The sequence below is a fragment of the Vulpes lagopus genome, chromosome 1 (genome assembly GCF_018345385.1).
Source record: "Vulpes lagopus strain Blue_001 chromosome 1, ASM1834538v1, whole genome shotgun sequence".
Taxonomy (NCBI): domain Eukaryota; kingdom Metazoa; phylum Chordata; class Mammalia; order Carnivora; family Canidae; genus Vulpes; species Vulpes lagopus.
Window position 1 is genome coordinate 122,065,373 of NC_054824.1, and position 24,333 is coordinate 122,089,705.

At 37.9% G+C, this 24,333-nt stretch overlaps 1 protein-coding gene across 2 annotated transcripts in view; it reads right to left on the bottom strand.

The window, feature by feature from the left end:
* The window catches only part of OSBPL1A (oxysterol binding protein like 1A), a 227,395-nt gene that overhangs the window by 187,707 nt on the left and 15,355 nt on the right, over positions 1–24,333 (bottom strand). For both annotated transcript variants that reach the window (XM_041742615.1, XM_041742622.1), the window contains exons 2-4: positions 18,336–18,458; positions 10,665–10,750; positions 9,685–9,759 (exon numbers count right to left, since the gene is read on the bottom strand). In XM_041742615.1, the coding sequence (XP_041598549.1) occupies positions 9,685–9,759; positions 10,665–10,750; positions 18,336–18,456 (282 nt within the window). In that variant the 5' untranslated portion in view covers positions 18,457–18,458. The remainder of the gene's footprint in view (positions 1–9,684; positions 9,760–10,664; positions 10,751–18,335; positions 18,459–24,333) is intronic.

A 24,333-nucleotide genomic window follows, 5' to 3' on the forward strand; every position in this document is an offset into this window, starting at 1 on the left:
ACAAAAAAACCTCAGAATGTAGGGGTGATGGTTCTTAGACTATTTCCATTTAATTCATCAGTCTAACACTGCAAAAACCAGATGGAATATGGAGGAAGACCGAGGATTTCCATAAATTCAAATAGCCCCAATTATAGCCACTCTGCAAAGCATGCTATCTTTTCCAAGCAAGTTAATATTACCTAAGGACATGGTATAGCAACTAATTTGACATTATGTACTCTTTTCCGGGTAGGAAAAAATGATCAAAACCACTTTATACTCTCATAGACAAAGTACACATTTACAGTTTTGCCTCAGAGTCATTTGTTCATCCTACAGACCATCACAGTGGTCTACCTTACCAATGACATATAATAAAACCAGATGAACAAGAAGAGACTAGAATGTTGAAAGCCTTGCTAAGATATAATGCTCCAGGGAGTGGGAAATAAATCTTAGGAAGAATTCAGGGACAATGCCATATTGTTTTTAAGGGTTCAGTGGTCTGGGTAATGCCAGGACAGTGTCTCCAAAGTAAAAAACAAATTATACCATCTTGCACTTCTCAAAACAGAGAAGGAAGCACAATGCCTCATTGGCTTCTTCAGGTTCCGGGGGCAGCATAATCCACACCTGAGGATAATGCTCTGATTCACATGCCAGAAGATGAGAAAGGGTGCCTGAACACTCACCTCCTGTAACAAAGGAGAGGCAGGAGTAGTCATCATTTTAGCAGAGGTAACTGAATTTGAACATAAGAAAGGAGGACTATATACAATGGGGAAATGGAGGAGTATGTTTGGCATGCAGATGATACACTTAGGTAGCTCTTGGTATTCCCTGGTCCGGTTTTTTTCTTAAGATTTTAGTTATTTATTCATGAGAGACAGAGAGGTAGAGATACAAGCAGAGGGAGAAGCAGGCTCCCTGTGGGGAGCCTGATGCGGGACTTGATCCCAGGATCCTGGGACCACGACCTGAGCCAAAGGTATACACTCAACCACTGAGTCACCCAGGTGCCCCTCCCAGGTCTAGTTTTGACAATAATGAACAAGTGTGGCAACTCCACACTTAGGAAGGACATGACCTGCTCAGATCTCCAGTGATGAGGACCTGAGTCACAGCACTGGATAAGCCACGAAGACCAGATGTGCTAGTCAAGGGAAGGGTATATCTAGAAGAGACAGCAGAAAAGGGAGAAAAGGATTCAGTTGTGGCCCAAAGGTTAACTGCAGCAATGCTATAGTCTCACTATCCTTCCTCCTCTAAGTTCCTCCTAGCTGGGAATGGCCCACTGGAACCCTGAAGGGGTACCTAGAAGCTTATGAAGAAGCAAATCTGAGCAGAATAAAGGGTGAGCTATGATCGAAGCTGTGCTACAACACCCAGCCCCACCCTGAGAAATAGACGACTTAATACCCTAGATGCTAGGAGTGCCCAGGAGGCAGCCACTACCTTTAGTTACTCCAGGTATCCACTCAGCTAAGAAGAGCTGCCTCGCACAAGGTCATGTCCCTTCCCACGGCAGCCAATACCTACTGACTGACCATCACTAAGGGCTGAGCTCTCTTACTTCAAACTGGGACAGCTTTGATGGGTCACCTCTCTTGCAGAGCTCCCCTCACCTGGCTGAGGCAACCCTGGTGAGTGCACCACTGCTTGACTTCAGCCTCTGCACAATTCTGCTACGCCACCCCCAACACACATGTGATCCCACAGTATTCCAATTAACCTGTTGCACACTAATTTCCAACTCAGCTGGATTCCTGGGAAGCTACAAGAAAACTACAAGACTACAAACTACAAGAAATGGAAATGTTTGTGCCTACATTTCACTGTTGTCATTTCCTTTTAAATGAAACAAGACCTATCAGGTCATTTGTGCAGTGCCTGATACAGAGTAGGCATTTAATGCCTAAGCATGAGAGATGGTAAGTTAGGGAACAAGATAGAGAAGCTTATAGGAACCTCAGGATTATATGTATCTTCTATATGCCAGGTGACAGACACACAATTCTTGACACACACAACAGAGGAAGCATTCATTTTAAATGTATTCTTAGCGCTGTTGGAAAATAGTCAATCAACACAAAGGTTAGTACAACAATCCAATTATTTACCGTACCAATTGTATCCCTATTTTATAATTATCATAAAAATATAAAAACTTCAGCACTCTAACTGCATTTGAAAAACCAAAGAACAAATGCTGAGTACATCTGAGAATTATGGTACATTTTGATTAGATAACACTAGGGGTCAGTAATTACCAAGAAGAGCCCGAAGGTCCTTCATGAAATTCAGGGAGATTTTATACATTTTGAAGGACACGAATGTAAAATACTTTAATAACAAACCAAATCCCTTTTCAACTCATTCTAGTTATTAAATCACTGAATCTCACTACCATAACAGGTTTTAAATTATAAATTATATTCATAGTAAAGGATCACATCAGAAGATAATTGGGTTCCTTTCATGAGCACAATTAGAAAATTAAACTTTCTGCAAAATTCAATCATGCTTAAACATTAAGCACATAAATTTTTCAAGTTTCCTGTGTGAGGTACCCATTTAGCTTCGGCTAAATTTTCTAACACAAGAGATAATATGATATATATGCTAATGTTCAAATCAAACTAAGGCCCAAATTATAGCAGAATCTCCTGTTTGAAGTTCAAGAATACAGCAGAAACGGGCAAATACGTGAAGAACCAAGTACAGATGAATGAGCCGATCTGAGGTAGGTACGTGGAGATAGGCAGAAAGACCTGTGCTGTGCTTATCAAAGATACTAAAACTTGATGTGTGTTAATTCTTTGAAACCAAGATGAATGCAATCTAGTAGTAAAGAGATATACACAATAACTATAGGGTAGAAGATGAAAATGATGTAATATGCTCAGGAAATCTGGAAAAGCAGTTTTCTCCCAGCTGCAGAAAGTTGTATTTAGAGAGACAGCATCTGAGCTGCACTGTCAAGAATGCCATCTCATGATCCAAGTCAACCCCAAGAATTTGCTTACACAGAAGAAAAATGGAGTAGTGCAGGCTGTGAAGATACAAGCAAGTAGTTCATGTATGGATCAGGCAAATTACACTATCTGAAGCTCATTTTTAAAATCCCATAAAGTATAACAATTTACCAACTATTTTTATTTTTTATTGTAAAAAGTACATTTTTCTCAGCTTTAGCAAGACTGCATATCTGGTTCACAAGTATCAACACATGAGCATATAGACTGTAATAGTGTAAAATGTACTAATTCAAATATGCTTATTAAGCACATACTCACAAGGTTCATTCATGGTAACTCACACAAAAATTAGTTAAATCTACTCATAATAAAAAGTATGAAATGATATAATCAAGTTATTGACTTGTGACAAATGCATATAAAGTTTAATATAGGATTTTAAATAATCTTTAGGCATATTAAACTATGGACAGTAATCAAATAAAACTATCATTTACGAGATCATTCAAATAATCGAAAAAAATCAAGAAAAAGAGGTAAAACAATTTTTGGCTATGGTGGTGTGAAGAGTTCAGACAACTGTCATCTTGAAAAATGAGTATAAAACTGAACAAAATTGGGGGATCCCTGGGTGGCTCAGTGGTTTAGCGCCCCCCCCGCCTTTGGCCCAGGGCGTGATCCTGGAGTCCCAGGATCGAGTCCCACATTGGGCTCCCTGCATGGAGACTGGTTCTCCCTCTGCCTGTGTCTCTGCCTCTCTCTCTCTCTCTCTCTCTCTCTCTCTCTCATATGAATAAATAAAAATAAAATCTTTAAAAAATGACTTAAAACTGAACAAAATTAATCATTTCACGGTGCTGGGTATTCAATAAAGACAACAAATTGAGAGGCATAGTCAATGGAACTAGAATGTCAGGTGAGCTTATCAGGCATCTTTAGCCTTGAAGGTACAGGCTATTCCCATCCCTCACCTACTTTTTATCTCCTAATTGCATCACCCTGGGGAGGACAGGATTACAATATATGAATTTTAAGGGAACACATTCAGTCCATAACAGAAATCATGTTAAAACATTAAAACAATTTTTTTTTTAAAAAAAAAAAAGAAGAGCTATCAGCAGGCCTGGTTTACTCCAGATTTCACAGATGAAGAGCAGACAAATTAATAAAAAAAGGAAAAAAATAACCTGAAGGTGGACACGTCAGAATTCAGAGTTGCTAAAATGCATTATAAAAAATGTCCAGGGGATCCCTGGGTGGCGCAGTGGTTTAGCGCCTGCCTTTGGCCCAGGGCGCGATCCTGGAGACCCGGGATCGAATCCCACATCAGGCTCCCGGTGCGTGGAGCCTGCTTCTCCCTCTGCCTGTGTCTCTGCCTCTCTCTCTCTCTCTCTCTGTGACTATAATACATGAATAAATAAAAAATTTTTTTAAAAATGTCCAGTTTTCAGGGTACCTGGGTGGCTCAGTCAGTTAAGCATCTCCCTTTGGCTCAGGTCATGATCCCAGAGTCTTGGGTTCAAGCCCTGTATCAGGCTTCCTGCTTCTCTCTCTCCCTCTGCCTGCCACCCTCCCCCCACCGCTTGTGCATGCACTCTCTATCAAATAAAATCTTTTTTAAAAAATCCAGGGGATCCCTGGGTGGCGCAGCGGTTGGGCGCCTGCCTTTGGCCCAGGGCGCGATCCTGGAGACCCGGGATCGAATCCCATATCGGGCTCTCGGTGCATGGAGCCTGCTTCTCCCTCTGCCTGTGTCTCTGCCTCTCTCTCTCTCTCTTTGACTATCATAAATAAAACATAAATAAATAAATAAATAAATAAATAAATAAATAAATAATCCAGTTTTCAATAAAAACTTGTGAGACATGCAAAGAAACAAGAAACTCATAATAAGAGAAATGCAGATAACAGAAACGGACTGTCTGTGGTTATAGATGTTGTATTTAGCAGATAAAGAATGTGAAGTTGCTGTGATAAACATGATCAGAAAGTTTAATATCTAGAGGAACTAAAATTTTACACTAAAGAATATTTGTGTAACAGAAAAGAAGGCAGTCTAGGAGGAACAAGAACAAAAACCTGACACATAGAAAACAAATACAAAATCGAAGATGTAAACCAAAAATTATTAAAATTGTAAATAGACCCAACACTAAATCAAAAGGCAGAAACTGTCAGACTAGATAAAAACACACAACTGAACAGGTGGTCTGCAGACACTGAAAAGATGCTCAACTTCACTTATTACAGAAACGCAAATCAAAACCAGAATGAAATATCACCTCACACTGGTCAGACTGGCTAAAATCAAAAAGACAGGAAACAAGTGTTGGCAACCCCCATGCACTCATTGACGGTAGGAATGTAAATAAGTACAGCCACTGTGGAAAACAGTACGGAGGTTTCTCAAAAAATTAAAAATAAAAATACTATATGATCCAATAATTCCACTACTGAGCATTTACCCAGGGAAAATGAAAATACTAACTCGAAAAATGTGTCCCTGTTTGCTGCAGCATTCTTTACAATAGTCAGGACATGGAACCAACCTAAGTGTCCGTCAATAGAAGAATGGATATAAAAAAGAAGAATGGATAAAGAAGATCACACACACACACACACACACACACACACACAGGAATATTATACAGCCATAAAAAGGAGGCAACTGTACTATTTGAAACAACATGGGTGGACCTAAAGAGTATTATGCTAAGTGAAATAAGTCAGACTGAAAAAGACAAATATGCTATGACCACACTCATAAAAGGAGTCTAAAAAGAATGAACAACAAAAAGCAGAATCAGAACTATAAATGCAGAGAACTGATGGCTGCCAGAGGGAGAGGGGGTTGGGAAGTGGGTAAAATGGATGAAGAGAAGAGGAAGATACATACCTCCAGTTACAGAATGAGTAAGTCAATGAAACAAAAGCAGAGCATAAGGAATATAGTCAATGATACTGTAATAGTGATGTAATGAGACAGATGACAGCTACACTTGTGGTGAACATAGCATAACATATAACCCTATCAAATCACTGAGTTGTACACCTGAAATAAAATGTAACCAGTAACCGTAAGGCAGCTAGACTAGCTATATTAACCAGGTAGAAAATAACTTTATGACAAGAAACATTACTGAAGGCAAAAACATTGTAGTGATAAAAAAGGTCAATACATGAGGAAGATATATTGCCATATATTCCATATAACTCCATTACAAATGGATATGGACCTAATAGGGCTCCAAGATTCATGAAACCAAAACTGACAGAATTGAAACTACACAATTCCAGAATTATAGTTATACTTCAAAGAACACTCTCAATATTTCATAAAACAAACAGAAAATCAGTTAAGGATAAATGATTTGAACAACTCTATCAACTAAGCCAATGGATATTTATAGAATGCTCCACCCGCAAAACAGAATATATATTCTTTTCAAGCAATCAAAAAACACTCTCCCAGATCAAATGCTATACCACAAGTTCCTAATAAATTTTATTATTTTTTTAAGTAGGCTCCATGCCCAATATGGAGCCAAACAGGGAACTTGAACTCACAATCCTGAGATCAAGACCTGAGCTGAAATCATGAGTCAGATACTTAACTGACAGAGCCACCCAGGTGCTCCCCTAATAAATTTTAAAAGAATTTCATGTTCTTCAATAAATAATTCAAAGTATGTTATCTGATCATAAGGAAAATTAGGAATCAATAATGGAAAGAAATTTGGGGGAAATCTCCAAATATGTGGCAGACATACTTCTAAATAACCTTCGGGTCAAAGAAGAAGGGACGAAAATGTCAGAAAATATCTTAAATGAGAATAAAAACACAAGTCAAAAATGTATTGTATACAGCTAAAATGAAAATTTATAGCTTTAAATACGTGTACTAGAAATGAACAAAGAACTCAAGTCAATAAGCTTTCACTTTAAGGGAAAAAAAATAGGAAATTAAAAGCCAAAAAAGAGAAATAAGAACAGAAATGAAATAAACAGAACAAAAAATATCAAAATAATGTCAGTTCTTGAAAAAGATCAACAAAATTGATAAATCTTTAGCCAAACTAACCAAGACAAAAAGATTACACCAATTAGCAAAAACAAATGAAATAGGGACTATCATTACCAACCCTATAGCCAGAAAAGTCACAGGAGAGCATCATGAATAACTTTAAGCCAAGAAATTAGACAACTTAAGTGAGATTAAAAAAAAAATCCAGAAAGATAAAATAACCACCGTGGACTCAAAGAAACAGAAAATCAGAACAGACCTACATAAAATAATTAAGTTGTTTCAGTAATTTAAAATCTTCCCACACAGAAAGTCCAACCATAGATGGCTTATTAGTAATTTACAATCTTCCCATTTAGAGAGTCCAAGCATAGATAGCTTACCTGGTGAATTCTATCAACTACTTAAAGAATACCACCAATCCTTTACAAACTATTTCAGAAAAAGGAGAAAAAGAATACTTTCCAACTCATTCTATAAGGCTAGTATCACCCTGTTACCAAAGTCAAATAAACACATCAAGAAAACAAGACTATAAAGCAGTATCTCTCATGAATACAGACCCAAGAAAGCCCTAGCAAAATGTTAGCAAAGAGAATCCAGCAACACAGTAAAGACATTATCCAGTACCAAGTGGGATTTACACAGCTATGTTTAAAATCCCCAAATCAATTAATGTAATATACCATATTAACAGACTAAAGAAAAAAATCACATGCTCATCTCGAAAGACAGGAAAAGCACTAGACATTCATTCATGATAAAAACTTTCAACCAGGACAGCCCGGGTGGCCCAGCGGTTTAGCTCCACCTTCAGCCCAGGGCATGATCCTGGAGACCCAGGATCGAGTCTCATATCAGGCTCTCTGCCTGTGTCTCTGCCTCTCTCTCTGTCCCTCATGAATAAATAAATAAAATCTTAGAGAAAAAAAAAAAAAACTTTCAACCAACTAGAAATAGAGTAACACTTCCTCAACCTAAGAAAGAGAATCTAAGAGAAACCCACAAACATCATACTTACTGGTAAAAAAAAAACTAGATGCTATTCCCCTATGATCAAAAAACAAGGATTTCTGCTTTCATCATATGTATTCAACAATTTACTAGGATCTAGTAAAATAAGAGCAGAAGAAAGCATCCAGACTGGAAAAGAAGTACATTTGTGTTTATTTGCAGATGATAGGATCCAGTGTAGAGAAAATCCTATGGAATTTACAAAAGCCTACTAGAACTAATGAACAAATTCAGCAAGGATACAGGATACAGGTCAACAACAGGGACACAATATATAGATTAACAACAAATCAACTTATCTTTCTATACAGTTGCAAGAAGAAATCAGAAAAGGAAATTAAAAGAAAAATTCCATTCAAAATAGCATCAAAACGAATACAATGCCTGGAAATAAATTTAACAGGAGTATAATATCTGTATACTGAAAACTACCAAACACTGCCAACAGAAATTAAAGATCTAAACAAAGGAACAGGCATTTCCTATTTGTGGATTGGATGACTCAATATTGTTAAAGTAGCCATTCTTCCCAAATGGATCCATAGACCCTAGACAACACAACCTCAATCAAAATGCCAACAGGTGTTTTTGTAGAAATTAAAATGATCCTAAAATTTATATGGAAATACAATTTTTTTTAAAGATTTATTTTGGGCAGGGCAGGCAGAGAGAAGCTCAAGCAGACTCTGCACTGAGTGCAGAGCCCAATGCTGGACTGGATCTCATGACCCTGAGATCACTACCTAAGCCAAAACCAGGAGTCGGATGCTTACCTTGACTGAGCCACACAGGCACCCCTGGAGATAAATTTTTGACTAAAAATAGTCAACATAATTTAAATCACAGCTGGAAAACTCAGACCACCCAATATCAAAACTTAATTATAAAGTTACTGTAATAAAAGCAATGTAGTACTGATGTAACAATAGATTCAGATTAAAGGAAGACAACAGAAAGTCTAGAAATTTACGGTCAATTCATTTCAACAAGGGTGCCAAGACAACGCAATGGGAAAAGAGTCCTTCCAGTGAACAGTGAAAGGATTATAAAATGTGATATAGCCATAAGATGGAAAGTTATTCAGTCATAAAAAGGAAGAAATCACGGATACATGGATTCTACGGCATGAATAAACTTCAACAATACCATGCTAAATTAAAGAAGCCAAACACAAAAGTTTGTAGGATTTCAATTACAAGACATTTCTAGAAAGGACAGACATCCTTGAAATATAAAACCAATCAGTGACAGCCTGAGGCAGGGGAGAACAGAAGGAAATAAACATAAAGAGGCATGAGGAAACGTTCTGAGCTGACTGCACAGCTATGTAAATGTACTAAGAATCACCAAAATGTGCACTTACAGTAGGTGAGTTTTATGCAACATAAAATTCTACCTCAATGAAGCAGTTTAAAAAAAAAAAAAAAAAGAACTATCAGGAGTTCCCCATCTCCCCATCCCTAGAGGACAGGAGCAGGGACTGAAAGAGCTCCTATCAGGATTCCAGAGTGGAAATACCTGACCTCACGTTCATTCCAAGAGCTTGTGGCCTTTTGACCCAAAGTGCTGGTTTATGTATTTGTTGTGGCTTCGCCCAGTTCCTATTCATAGAGTCATAAAAAAAAAAACATGTCACTGCTCTCCCAAATATTCCACCCACAAACACCAAATGTGGAATGTTTTCACCTTTCGTCCCGTAAAGGAAGCTCGATGAAGCGGCGTGTCTCCCATGTCATTCAATACATTCACTTCTGCACCAGCCTGACAAACATGAAAACTTTAGACATCTTCCACATGTCAAGAAATACATAAAGGTGAAAATAATTCTCTAAAATTATATTATTTCTTTAAAATATATATATTTTATTTTTAAGTAATCTCAACACCCAACATGGGGCTTGAACTTAAAACCCTGAGATTAAGAGTTGTGTACCCTACCAAATGAGCCAGTCAGGCACCCAAAAAATATATTAAATATTTCAAAATTAAAATGATGTTAATATTCATTGGTTGTCAATGCTAAAATTCAATTCAATTCAATTCACAGTAAAACAGTAAAGCTACTAGAGATAAAAGTCTACTTCATAATAGGTCGAAGAGTAAAAAACTGCTTTCCTTTAAAAATCTACAGACCTTCACTCTACTTTAGAAACCCTCATATTGAAAAAAGAATATTCTGAACAAAATACCATATTTTCTCCACCAATTTAATAAGTTTTCAGTAAAAGAAAAAAGCCACTACTTAAATGTACTGCCCAATTTTAAGACAATTTCAGAAATATCAAAGTGAAACATTATCACAGAATTGAAAAAATGTGAGATCTTAAATCATACGGTGCTCATTAAGAGATTCTGCATCTTTTTTAAATTATTTAGGATGTGCTTAGGTTATTTTTTAACTGTTATATTAAAAACTATTATCTTCACATTAACTCACACATTCACTTTTGCAATTTTAAAAAGTCAATGGAAAAATCAAATGACTAAAAAATAATAGAATTTTAACCAGTCATCAGGCTAACCTAATTTATTTACTTAGCAAAGAATAATTAAGTGTGTTAGTGTTAAGTAATCTACTATGGTTAGTTGGCTTTTCTAAGACTTTCATAATTTCCATAGCAGTAATATTTCTTTTATTCATTTAAAAACTTTAGCCATAAATGTACCTTTAACAGACCCTGAACCACTTGTTTATGTCCAAAATAGCACGCCAGATGAAGAGGTGTCCAGCCCAAGTTAGACTTACTTCTTCCTAAAAATGTTAAAAGATAAGGCATTTTTACTTGCTATTCACGTAATTTTATAATAAAAATTTCTCTTTAGCAAGGTATTCCCATTCACTGGCCAATCTTCCCTTCACATTGCACTGCTGATGAATGAGAGGCAAGAGACAGGACACAGTAAGAAATGTAACAAGTATAATGATTAGAATCCATAAGCCCCAGATTCTGGTGTCACTTTTTTTTTTTTTAAGATTTTTATTTATTTATGATAGAGAGAGGCAGAGACACAGGCAGAGGGAGAGGCAGGCTCCATGCCAGGAGCCCGATGTGGGACTCGATCCTGGGACTCCAGGATCGTGCCCTGGGCCAAAGGCAGGCGCTAAACCACTGAGCCACCCAGGAATCCCCTATATCCTCATTCTTAAAAAGGTAGAAAGAGACATCATGGGGGTCATATTCAAAGTAGATGATCTCTAATTGGCTCCAAGGTTTTGAATCTTTAAAAATCTTGCCATCATCTAGCAAAGACCTGGTCCTCTCAGCACAGTATTTCATGAAAAACATCTCCTTTTGAAAATCTGTGCCATACCTGGTGCAGGCAATCTGGAAAATCAGTAAGGAGGTTCCTCAAAAAGTTGAAAATAGAGCTACCCTATGACCTAGCAATTACACTAGTAGGTATTTATCCAAAAGATACAAATTTAATGATCTGAAAGGGCACCTGCACTCCAGTGTTTATAGCAGGGATGTCCACAAGAGCCAAACTCTAGAAAGAGCCCAGATGTGTATCAGATGAATGGATAAAGATGATGTGGGGTATGTTTGTATGTATGTGGAGGGCAATGGATGGAATGAGCACTGGTTATTATACAAGGCTGATGAATCACTGATCTCTACCTCTGAAACCAGTAATACATAATATGTTAAATAAAAATTTTAAAAATTTTACATGTCATAATCCAGGCAGTAGGGTATACCCAGAGAAGTTAAACATGACTAGTCAAAAGTTAGTGTTCATTTTATTATTGTTTGGTGAACAAATGGATGTATACAACCTGGTGTTTTGAATGCAGGCAAAATGACCAGAGAGCTATGTATCTTTCTTAGTTTCCTAGTTAAGGATATATCCTTTACCTTATAAAATTAAAACCCGATAAGGCTTGGAATTAACAAATATTAATACAAGATAAATACAAACTGTTTTAAAAGGGCCCAGATAGGAAGGTACTGTGGAATACAATGACTTGTGATAACAGCAATAATTTTCTGCATCAATTTCTCTTTCTGTTCACTGTTCACCAACATTATTCATGGTGTGTGAGGAGAGGGTTTCTCAGAACTTTTTACTGTTTTCTGTTTTTATGCATAAATATATTAAAGCAAAAAAAAAAAGAAAGAAAAAGACAAGAAAACCTGTACCATGTTATAAGAGTAGACAGAAAGATGGAATTGATAAAGAATCCCTTCTGCAGCATTTGGAAAGTTGTTAGCTCTGCAGATAGAGACAGAAAATGGAGTCCTGACTTCAGATAAAAATCTCAAATAATGAGGATATGGGTTATGAGAGTGGTAGAGTCCAACTAGACAAGAACCAAAGTTAAGAGCAATGAAATGTTGGATCCTTGCTGAGAAGAGGTATAGAGTAATTGTGTGTGATGAAAACATACTATACAAATCAATTCAGAAAGAAAAAAAAATAATAGGGTACTATAGCTTAGAGCTGAGAGACCTCTAGAAGGTTATCAAAATTCCAAATCAGGCATAAGAGCATACAGCCTATTGAATTCTAAAGCCCAGCACCCTGGAGGGTCTACCAGAGCCTAGGGGCATGCTGCCCCCCAAGGGGCACTCCTTGGGAGGGACTAGGGTTTAACGGCTGCCCTCACTTCCTGGATTTTAGATTTTGAGCCAACAGAAACCCAGACACCAACCAGCCTCACTGCACCCAGAACAAGCCTCTGACAGCTCCCCAAGGGACTGATACCACCAATAGTGTCTTGTGATTGTTTGCCACTTACCCAAATTCCCACAATTGTTTCCTCGAAGACATGTGCCTTCTAGAACCTATAATCTAGAGTCAATAAATCCTAGAGCCACAGTCTATTTCATGGAATGTTTCTCTTACTTTCTGTTCTCAACTGAAACCTAGCTCTTTCTGAGGACAAGGACTCTCCTGTATCCCTCAGGTGGAGCTTCCCCAGACAATTCCCACACATCCACTGATCCTCACACAACAGAAGCCAAATGAGCCACCGCATCAAAACCCAATGCTATCTCTAGTCAAGGACTCCACTCAAATTGCAACCCTCTTTTGAGACTTCTGCCATTAAGTCTCAAACACCTTCTCTGCCGCCATCTAGCAGTATCCCACCGGCTCACCCCTCACCAAGTAACTCTAGGCAACAGTCTTTCTCCCCATGCAAACCGTGTGCCACTGTCTTAGGGGTGTCTACTAGGGATACTATACTATTTAGTATCCTGGTCTCTCAGTTTCTCAGCTTCCCTCATTTCCTGCAAACTTGGCCTCTGCTTGATGTGACACACCCAGTCCCATGGCCAGAGCCTAGATGTCATCATCTCTGAGCTCACCAACTGCCCTCTTTCTGGCTTGTTCACATAGGTATCCTTCCAGACTTATGCAATTGAATCAGCCCTTCATTCTTTAACCAGTTCTCATATATGTAAATACCTTCACTTTACTTCCTTCAATAAATCTATCATCTTGATCCTTCACTTCAACTTCCTTACCAATCCCCTCCATAACTGTCACAGTAGCCTACAAAAACCTTGAAGCCTGGTAAGTATGTTAGCTTGATTTTTCTGTAACTATTCCCAGGTGGCTGAACAGTGGTAGAAGAAAAATAACAGAACCCTGTAGATTCATGGCACCTTAAACTCAGGATCTCATACTTCAGCTAGACTCTAGACTCTGCTTGGCAGATGTCTCTCCTACATTCTACAACATGCACTTAAAAGTCCTCCCTATTCTCTTTAAGCCTCTTATCCACACACCTCCCCTTCACAAAGGGCCTCAGTCTCTTAGCTTCACAATGAGAAGAAAAGCTTTCATGGAACTCCCTGGGCTTCCTAGAGCCAAATCTACTATCTCACTGCTACCAATAGGCATTCTTCCATCCTTCCTTTCTGACATCTAAGACCAATCCAGATCCTATATCCTGGATTCCATCCCTTTCTGCTTCTCAGGTACTCTTCTCCTTTATCCTCCACCCCTTCCTCTTCACTATAACCAAAAGCAATGAAAGCCCTCTCCGATCCTGTTTCTCCTTGCAGCTACTGTCCTCACTCTCCCCTCCCGCTCTGCTTGCACTTCCCCTTTCCATCCCCTTCCATTCCCGTTAGCCTCCTACCACCCAGGGCAGAAAAGGTTCATCTCCCACCATGTCATTCAAATGGTCCTCAAGTTTAAATCTGCCAACACTGTCACCGAATCCCAGGGGCACTTTCCAGCTGCCACAGCACTGGAAAGCATTGGACAACACAGCTCACATGCCTTCCAGGCTGCCACAGCCCTGCACCTCTCCCCGTTCCAGCACTTCTCTCGGGATCTTCGGAAGTTCCACTGTCCGATTAGTCCTTCATTACTGGTATCTCCAATAATGTATCTCCTGGCCTTTTTCCACTGCTTTCACTGTTCATGTACTACTGACTTCAAAATCTACATTCCCCTTTGCAGCTGCTTACTAGACACCTCCATTTGGATGACACAAAATAGCTTGTGCTCAAAAAGAGCAAAGCTGAGTTCATCGGTCATTTTATATGTACACTGTTGACCCCTGAACAACATGAGTTTTAAACTGTATGGGTCCACTTACATACAGATGTTAGTCGATAAACACTTTAAATGTATTTTCCTTAGGGCTTTCTTAACATTTTCTTTTCTCTAGCTTACTTTATTATAAGGATACAATATGTGACATATATAACATACAATATATGTTCATTGATTATTATCAGTAAAGCTTCTAGTCAACAGTAGGCTATTAACAGTTACGTTTTGGGGGAGTCAAAAGTTATATGCGAATTTTTTTTTTTTACTGTGCAGAAAAGTGGGTGCTTCTTCACCCTGTGTCGTTCAAGGGTCAACTGTACATACTCACTAAAGCTAGTTCTTCTCCCCCCTTTTTTTTTCCCCTCAACAAACTGCCATTATTCCCCTCGTTCTCAAGTCAAAAATAAGCAAAACTCTTGCCACTTCTCTCGTTTTTAACCCTCACATTCAGTTAGTCCTATTGATTCTACTTCCTAACTGCTTACTATACCTACTTGTTGCCATTCCCATTGCTTCTACTCCCAGCTAACCCATGATGGTCTCCTCTAAGTACTGTATCAGATTCTGAACTGGTCTCCTCACATCTAGGGTTTCCAAGTAAGATTCTGGACCAAGAAATGGGACTTCCCAAAATCCTATGTTAAAATACTTCATTCTTTATACTCTTTACTACTTACCATGGATATCCAAAAATTTTGTTCAACAAATAAGAAATGTCAAATTGAGGAATATTTACAAAGAACTGTACCCTACAAAGAATGTTGTAACACTGGGAAACACCAGCAGATATTATGGATAACATTTAAGTAGCTTCACATCGAGAATTTCCAACAAGGTGACAGGACACCACCACAGAATTACATGTAGACACGGCCAGCATAAGTTCTTATTTCGAAAGAAGAAACTGTTGTAGCCTTAACTACCTCTATTTTGACCTCAGTCTGTACTTTTTAACTAATTAAGCTCTTCTTACTGCCTTATCTTTTAACTCAGGCAAAAGACCTGGCAGGCAAAGCATCCTGTAATGGGAACCAAGCTAGCCCCTCAAAAAGAGGGACTGTCCTAATATTGACAACACATGATGGATCCCAAGACAATGATCCAACTGCCCTTTACTCTTTATTGCTCAGCTGTACCTACTCACCAACCTTTGTTCTACATTTTCCTTATATAAATCTAGAAGTGCTTTCAGCACTTTGAAAACACTAGCCCACTGTCTTCTGGTGTTGGCCTCATTGAAATAAATTCCCTGCTTGTTTCACCCCCACTCACCTCTCCATCTTTGGATTTTGTCAGTGGTGAGTGCTTGAACCTGATCTGTTTGGGACCCCCAGAGCCATGTGCTATTGCACTTTTGGACCTGGGTTACAATTTTGCTTCCAAAACGTATTTCTTAGCAGATTATCAGAGAGGGTAGCCCCAGTGGCTCAGCAGTTTAGCGCCGCCTTCAGCCCAGGGTGTGATCCTGGGGACCCGGGATCAAGTCCCAGTCAAGCTGCTCCCTGCATGGAGCCTGCCTCTCCCTCTGCCTGTGTCTCTCTCTCTCTCTCTGTGTCTCTCATGAATAAATAAATAAAATCTTAAAAAAAAAAAAAAAAAGATTATCAGAGTAAGTAGGTAATTCTAACAGGATATCGGTAGGCCAGCAACCAGGAAAGTCAGAGTCCTGTCCTGGCAGTACTCCATAGAAGCTGGATCAAACCAGACAAGCCCAAGATGGCAGGTGCCTCAACAGGAAACCCAAGGTCAAAAAAGGAAGAAAAGGCACAAAACTAAACATTAATATTTGCAAGAAAACAGGACCAAGAACACACACTTATAGCAACAACTACCTGCAAAACAGATTAGATCCTTCTTTGTACCCTGATCCTACAAATATGGGCCTTTACCTTCAACTGCAGGTCAATGCTTCCTTCTCTTACTTTCAACTTGACAGCACTAATTCCTTCCAACGAATAACGTCTCTATGTTGATTGTTAAGCTTTAATTCTTAAGGAATTATAGTACATTTCACCATTTTCTCAATTTCTCAGGGTTTGGAAAAACAAATCAGTAGAAAAGAAATCCTAGAAATGCCTGGCATAGGTGATCCTCATGAGGAAACACTGCTCACATCCAGTCCCACCTCTCCCTATTCACTTCTTCTGGTGAACTGCACATCATCTGGTGTCATTCCTTTATGTAAATCCTTTAAACTGCCCTAAGACAAAGTCTGACTGCCAGGTATAACAATGAAATTCTGAAAAAGCATTCACATTTGTTTCAATTTTACATTTCCAAGAAGGTGACTTCCCACCAGTTAACCCAAAATAACCACAGGTGAGGGTGGGAAGGGTAGATAATAAAGGGTTATTAGGATTTTCAAATGCCGGGAATAATTTTAGCCTTCAAAATAGCATCCCCAGATAAAGATTAAGAACTGGTCTTTGTTGAAGGACCAAGAGGATTTTTAGAATTCCTTTAGCATACCAAAAACCAACTCATGCTTTCTGGAAAACTCAGATCATCATTTCCTCCCTGCTGCAAAGATAATACTCCTTCCCCACTGTGGGTGAGCCAGAAGGTTTGTCGCTCTAGGATAGGAGAAAAATGTGACACAGCAGAATAAAATATGCATCTGGAACAGAGGCCTGGGAGAGAGAGAGAGACATAAATGCAGAGACATGGTGCCATGAGCCCAGAGAGGGAGATAAACTGTAGGAACACCAAGAACAGGCAAGTGGCATCCGGGTGATAGGAAAAGATTGCCTGGCAGTCACCTATCCTAGCCCCCACCTGCAAAGTGGCCACAAAGTAACAACCAAGAAGCACCACTTGTATGACAAACAGAGACACCAGTTTGACTTTGTCCCCAAGTTCAGCTACATATACTTAAAGAGCACTAGGAAGAAAAGGGTCACTGAGGAACCAAAGGCTATAGATACACACAAGGCTCATCTTTACATTTAAATGCCACCTAAGGGGAGATGGGGCAAGAAGAGTTGAGAGGCTCTGGAAGACCAATCATTTATCAAAAAGCAATTGAGTTTGAGGACTAACATTTAGTTCTCCATACTCCAAGAAGGAAAACGTGCATGTTGAAATATCAGAGCCATTTTAGAAGATAAATTCTATTTCTCTGGACACCTGAGTGTAATATGTACAACCCTGCTACACAGAGTGCATTAATATTTAGCTGCTACTTACCTACCCAACCTTATCCCTCAACCCCTCCTGCCTACAGGCCCTTGCCACCTAGACTGCCTCTCACCTTGGACTTTGACACATGCTGTATCTCCTTTGAACATTTTTCTATTTTCACTTGAGTAAGCCCTATACACTCTTCATAGATCACCTTAGAATTATTTCCTCCAAGAAGCGAATTCTTCTAGTTCCAGTTTCATACTTCGCCCAAGGGATTTCATGACACCCTGGGATTCCATATTCTGGTATATACTGTATAGTATAGACTAGTCTGATCTATTAATCTACAACACTAATCTCAGTGAGGTCAGAGATCCTACCTACCACCACCTATAAGGTACTTCACAGGACCCTGGGCATATAGTCAACATTCAAACCTGCTCCTTTAACTACTGTATCCTATCATAGCATGCATCTTGTAGGCTCAGGGTCACTCTCGTAGCTGATAAAATTGTCACAGACACTAAATGTTAAAACTAGATCTCAATTTCCCTGATTTAGGGAGACCTTTTACTGACTCTTATGAAGATTCTTTCTAGACAGAGATAGGTATTTCTAGCAAGATCAAAATATTGTGCTAAATAAATGACAGAACCATGCATACTCACAAAAGAAAGCTAAAAAATCCACTCAAAGCTTACCTTTGCAGTTAATGTCAGCAATTACTTCATTCCTTTCCATAGTTTCTAATAACTGTCTAACTTCTTCAGCGTTGCCGTTTCTGGCATGATGGAGAAGCTGCTGTTCTGCTTCAGTGTTCATTTCTAGGTTTAAAAATAATATTGCTATTACCTAATAACATAATTAGCATTTAGACACTATCTAATACAGAAAGGGAAAAAAATCATCTTCATTTTGCAGCTAATGAAATGACTAAACGAATCAGCTGCAAGGCCAGAACGTGACCTTAAGATTCCTTTCCCCTTTTTATTATTACTGAAAAAATGTACTAGACGTTTGGGCAAATTTCTTAATCTCTCAAAATCCTCAGTTTCTTCATCTGCAAAATAACCTCATGAACTGTTGTTAACACTGTATGACAGAATCCTTTTATAGATACATGATTTTTTGTAAATAGTTATTACCATAATAACTAGACAAAGTTAAAACATGGTCATTACTATAAAGATATCATAAGGCTGAAATATAAATTAACACATTCAAAACCTGTGCAAAATATCCTGGGGGGGGGGGGAACCTAAATTACAGGTAAAGATCTAGGAGTGGCCATATTTACAATTCATTTGTTTTCTCTATTTTTCCAAGCCTCAAACCAAATACAGAGGATTGTAACCAATTTAAAGCATTTGTCATAATGATATCAAGCACAAGTCACAGAATATAAATTTCCTTCTAATAAATGCAAATCAATTTTTTCTGACTACAACATTAGCAAAAGTAAAAAGATTATATATCTGAAACTAATGTAACATTACATGTCAATACCTCAATTAAAAAAAAAAAAAGGTTAAACATGCCCAATGCTGTCCTAGACAGAAAATATGCACTGCAATAAACTGCTAATATGAATATAAATCCATACAATCTTTCCTATGTCACAGGGGGAGAGGCTCCAATTTGTCAGTATCGAGTACATTTCAAAATATGCATACACCTGGGGAGGATTCTACTAAGCTGGCAGAGTATGAAACACAGGAACCTATTCCCCTACCTAGACAGTAGCTGCAACTGGCAGAATATGCCCAACGCAACTATTCTGGAACCCTAGGATCTTCTCAAGGCTTACCACCGCCAAGATTAGAAGGTAAACTGTAGTTACTTTATGCCAGTGTCAACTCTTAGCAAGCCAGCAGCTATCCATCTCTCTTTACGTGTGTTCCTGAAACAGCCTGTAAGAGCCAGAGTGAACAAAAAGACCCCTGCACTCCAAATATTGGAGATCTGGGCTCAGATCACTGCTACTTCTGATCACAGAGATGCAGACAGAAGCCAGCAGTCACTGCTGTTGCACCATCTCTCACTGCTGCAATCCCCTCCAGTGGGCTAAGCTTGCAGGGGACTTAAAGCGCCAGCACTCTTTTGTTTATCCCTTCATTTTTCTGTTTCTACTCTTTTTAAAGCCAGACACTAAAGACCAGCACATCAAAAAACAACTGCATGTATGAAGTGAATTAGAACATGACTCCTCATGATCACCAAAAGGCTCAGAAAAGACATGAGAAGACCTTGAATTTACAGTTCGGGCTAACCTAATCCTCAGCACAGAAAACAGCCCACAACAATCTAAAACCACAATGACAAATTAGAAAACCTCGGGGATAGAGGAGAATTTGCTATTGAGGGTTACTACATTATTAGATTCAAAGTCCAATTTTCAACAATGAAGAAAGTTACAAGGCATACAAAGAAACGGGAAAGTAGGGCCCATTCAAAGGGAAAAACTAATCAATAGAAACTGTCCCTGAAGAAGATCTGATGGCAAATATACTAGACACAGATGTCAAAAAGACATATGAAGATCTAAGGAGATGGAGAGAGTCAAGAAAATGTATAAATGAGAGGAAAACACAAATAAAGAGAAAATCGACTTAGGAAACGAAGAAATTCTTGACCTGAAAAGTACAATAATGAATGAAAAATTCACTTGAGGGATTCAAAGGCAGATTTTAGCAGGCAGAAGATTCAGTGACCTTGGGATCCCTGGGTGGCGCAGCGGTTTGGCGCCCGCCTTTGGCCCAGGGCGCGATCCTGGAGACCCGGGATTGAATCCCACATCAGGCTCCCGGTGCATGGAGCCTGCTTCTCCCTCTGCCTGTGTCTCTGCCTCTCTCTCTCTCTCTCTCTCTCTCTCTCTGTATGACTATCATAAATAAATAAATAAAAATTAAAAAAAAAAAAAAAAAAAAAAAAGATTCAGTGACCTTGAAAGATAGGACAATGTAGACCACGGAGTCTGAGAAACAAACAGAAGGAAAAAAAGACTGAGATCTGAACAGGGCTTAAGGGACCTGTAGGACACCAACACGCACATCAACATGTATCATGAAAGTCCCAGTACAGGGAGAACAAGGGGTAGAATACTTGGAGAAATAATAGCTAAATGCTTCCCAAATTTGATAAAAGACATGAACACAAACATCTGAGAAAGTCAATGAATTCCAAGTAAGAGAAACTCAAAGAGATATACACTATATAATCTAATTTTCAAGAGAGACAATCTTGACAGCAGCATGAGAGAAGCTGAATCATCACATACAAGGGTAAGATGACAGCAGATTTCTCATCAGAAGTTTTGGAGGACAGAGGGCAGTCAGCAAATATATTCAAAGTACAAAAAGAAAACTGTTAGCCATGAATCCAATATTTAACAAAAAAACTACTTTTCAAAAGTGAGAGGAAAATTAAGACCTTCCCAGAAAAACAAAAAGGTGGAGGAATTCATTACCACTAGACCTGCCTTTCAAGTAATGCTCAATAGAATCCTGCAAAGTAAAATAAAAGCACACTAGACAGTAACCCATAGCCATATAAAGGAAGAAACATCTTGATAAAGGTAAATACATGTTCAAATAACAACTAGTGTTATTTTTTTAAAAGATTTTATTTTTATTTATTTATCATGAGAGACACAGAGAGAGGCAGAGATACAGGCAGACGGAGAAGCAGGCTCCATGCAGGAAGCCCGATGCGGGACTGGATCCTGGGATTCCAGCATCACACCCTGGGCCGAAGGCAGGTGCTAAACCACTGAGCCACCCAGGGATTCCCCCAGCTAGTGTTATTATAATAATGCTTTATAGCTGTACTTTTTATTTTCTACATGATTTATGAGTAGTACAAAGAAAAAAATGCTGTTTCAAAAGCTAGTATTAGAATTTTAGTTTATAACTCCAAATCTTGTTTTCTATGTAATTTAAGAGACTAATGCATTAGTTTATGTTTTGGGTATACGGTGTATAAAAACGTATTTTGGGTATACGGTGTATAAAAACATATTTCTGTAACATCAGTAACCAAAAGGGGTGGGAACAGCATAAAGGAGCAAGGTTTTTGTATGTGTTTTAAGTAAAGCTAATATACATTCAAATTAGTGCTATAACTTTAGGACCTTAAATGTAATCCCCATGATCACCCCCTCAAATAACTATCAAATTTAAAGAAAATAATTTAAATAATTCAGTACAAAATAAATCAGCTAAATACAAAAGGTAATAATGTAGTAAATGAGGGACAAAAGAAGCTATAAGGCATACAGAAAATAGCAAAATGACAGAAGTTCCTCCTTATCAGTAATTATTTTAAATGTAAATGGATTAAACTCTCCAATCAAGAGAGACATGGGCAGAATGGATAAAAACACATGATCCAATCATATGCTGTCTACAGGAGATTCACTTTAGATCCAAAGACAGAAATCGACTGAATGTTAAAGGAATGGAAAAAGATAATCCTTGCAAACAGTAATCGAGAGGAGTGACTATACTAATGTCAGATACAATAAATTCAAAATCAAAGGTACAAGGGACAAAAAATTATATTTTAATAGAAGATTTACTACAGCAATAAGCAATCAATTGCAAACACCCAATGAGAGATCAAAATATAAGAAACAAAAGCTGACAGAACTTAAATATCTTTATAAAGACAGAAGAAAACAGAGGACCTAAACAATAAACCAACTAGATCTAGCAGAAATATACAAAACATTCTGACAACAGCATATACATTTCTCTCAAGTGAGTATAGAACATTTTCCAGAACAGACCATATGTTATGCCAGAGATTAAGTCTCAACAGAGATGATGTTGGGAATTACTGAAGGAAAAGTGGAAAATTCACAACATGGTGGAAACTAAACATATTTTAACGCCAACAGATTAAAAAATCACAAAGGAAACTAGACAATATTTAGATGTGAAGGAAAATGAAAATACAATGTACCAACGCATGGGACACAACTAAGAGGGGAAACGTATAGCCAAAAATGCTTACGTTGAAAAACAAGACCTCAAAACAACCACTTAACTTTGCAAATTAAGAAACTAGAAAAAAAAATTAGACCAAAAAAAAAAATTAGACCCAAAGATATTAGAAATAAACATTAGAACAGAAAGCAACAAAATAGAGAATAGAAAAGGGGGGGGGGATTAATGAAACCAAAAGTTGGCTCTTCAGAATCATCAACAAAATTGACAAACCTTTAGCTGGACTAAAGAAAAAAAGAGAAAAATCAAATTACTAAAATCAGAAATAATTGGGACATTATTGCCAATCCTACAGAAATAAAAAGCATAAGAGTACTGTGAATAATTATACACCAACAAACTGAATAACCTAGATGAAATGGACATATTCCTAGAAACACAAAATCTACCAAAACCAAATCATGAAGAAATGGAAAACCTGAATAGATACATAACCAGTAAAAAGACTGAATCAGTAATCAAAAATTTCTCAAAGAAGATCTCCCTGAACTTGACTGCTTCACTGGAGCATGATACTAAATCTTATTCAAATTTTTCCAAAAACTTCAAGAGTAAAAAACACTTTGTAATTTATCCAAGAAGCCACCATTACACTAATACCAAAGGGAGACAAAAACACTACAAGAAAACTACAGACTGCTATCCCTTATGAACACTGATGGAAAAATTCTCAGTGAAATGCTAGCAAACTGAATTCCGCAGCAATATTAAAAGGAATATACACTACGACTAAGTGGGATTTATCCCTGAAATGCAAGGATTGTTCAACATATGAACTCTGATCAATGTAATACACTGCATTAACAGAATAAGAAGAAAAAAAAAACCACATAACCCCCTCAATTGATGCAGAAAACACATTTGACAAAATTCAACACCTTTCGTGATTTAAAAAAAAAACTCAAAGAACTAGAAATAAAAATCTATTTTAACATAATAAAAGCCATATATGAAAAACCCAAACATCATACTCAAAGGTAAAAGCATTTCCTCTAAAATCAGAACAAGGAAACGATGCCCACTTTCACCAGTTTTAGTCAACATAATACCGGGCATTCTAGTCAGATAATTTAGACAAGAAATAAAAAGCATCCAAATTGGAAAAGTAGTAAAATGATCTGTTTGCTGAGGATAATTACAGAAAACCCCATAATAAAAACAGCTCTTAGAAATAAATTTAGGAAAGTGTGAAGATACAAGATTCTCAGGATACAAAATCAGTTGCATTTCTATACATTAATAAATAATCTGAAAAGGAAATTACAAAAATAATTTGATTTATAATATCATCAAAAAAAGAATGAAATACCTAAGAATTCACCAAAAAAAAAAAATCAAATACTTCAGTAAACACAACAAAATATTGCTGAGAAAAATGAGACATACATAAACAGAAACACAGGGACACCTGGGTTGGCTCAGCAGTTGAGCATCTGCTTTCGGCTCAGGGCATGATCCCAAAGTCCCAAGATCCAGTCCCACATGGGGCTCCCTGCATAGAACCTGCTTCTCCCTCTGCCTATGTCTCTGCCTCTCCCTCCCTCTGTCTCTCTCATGAATAAACTTTTAAAAAAAATCTTTATAAATGGAAACACATCCCATATTCATGAATTGGAAAACTTATTAAAATACCAATCCTATGCAAAGAAATCTAGACATTCAATCAATGCCTAACAAAATCCTAGTAATGTTT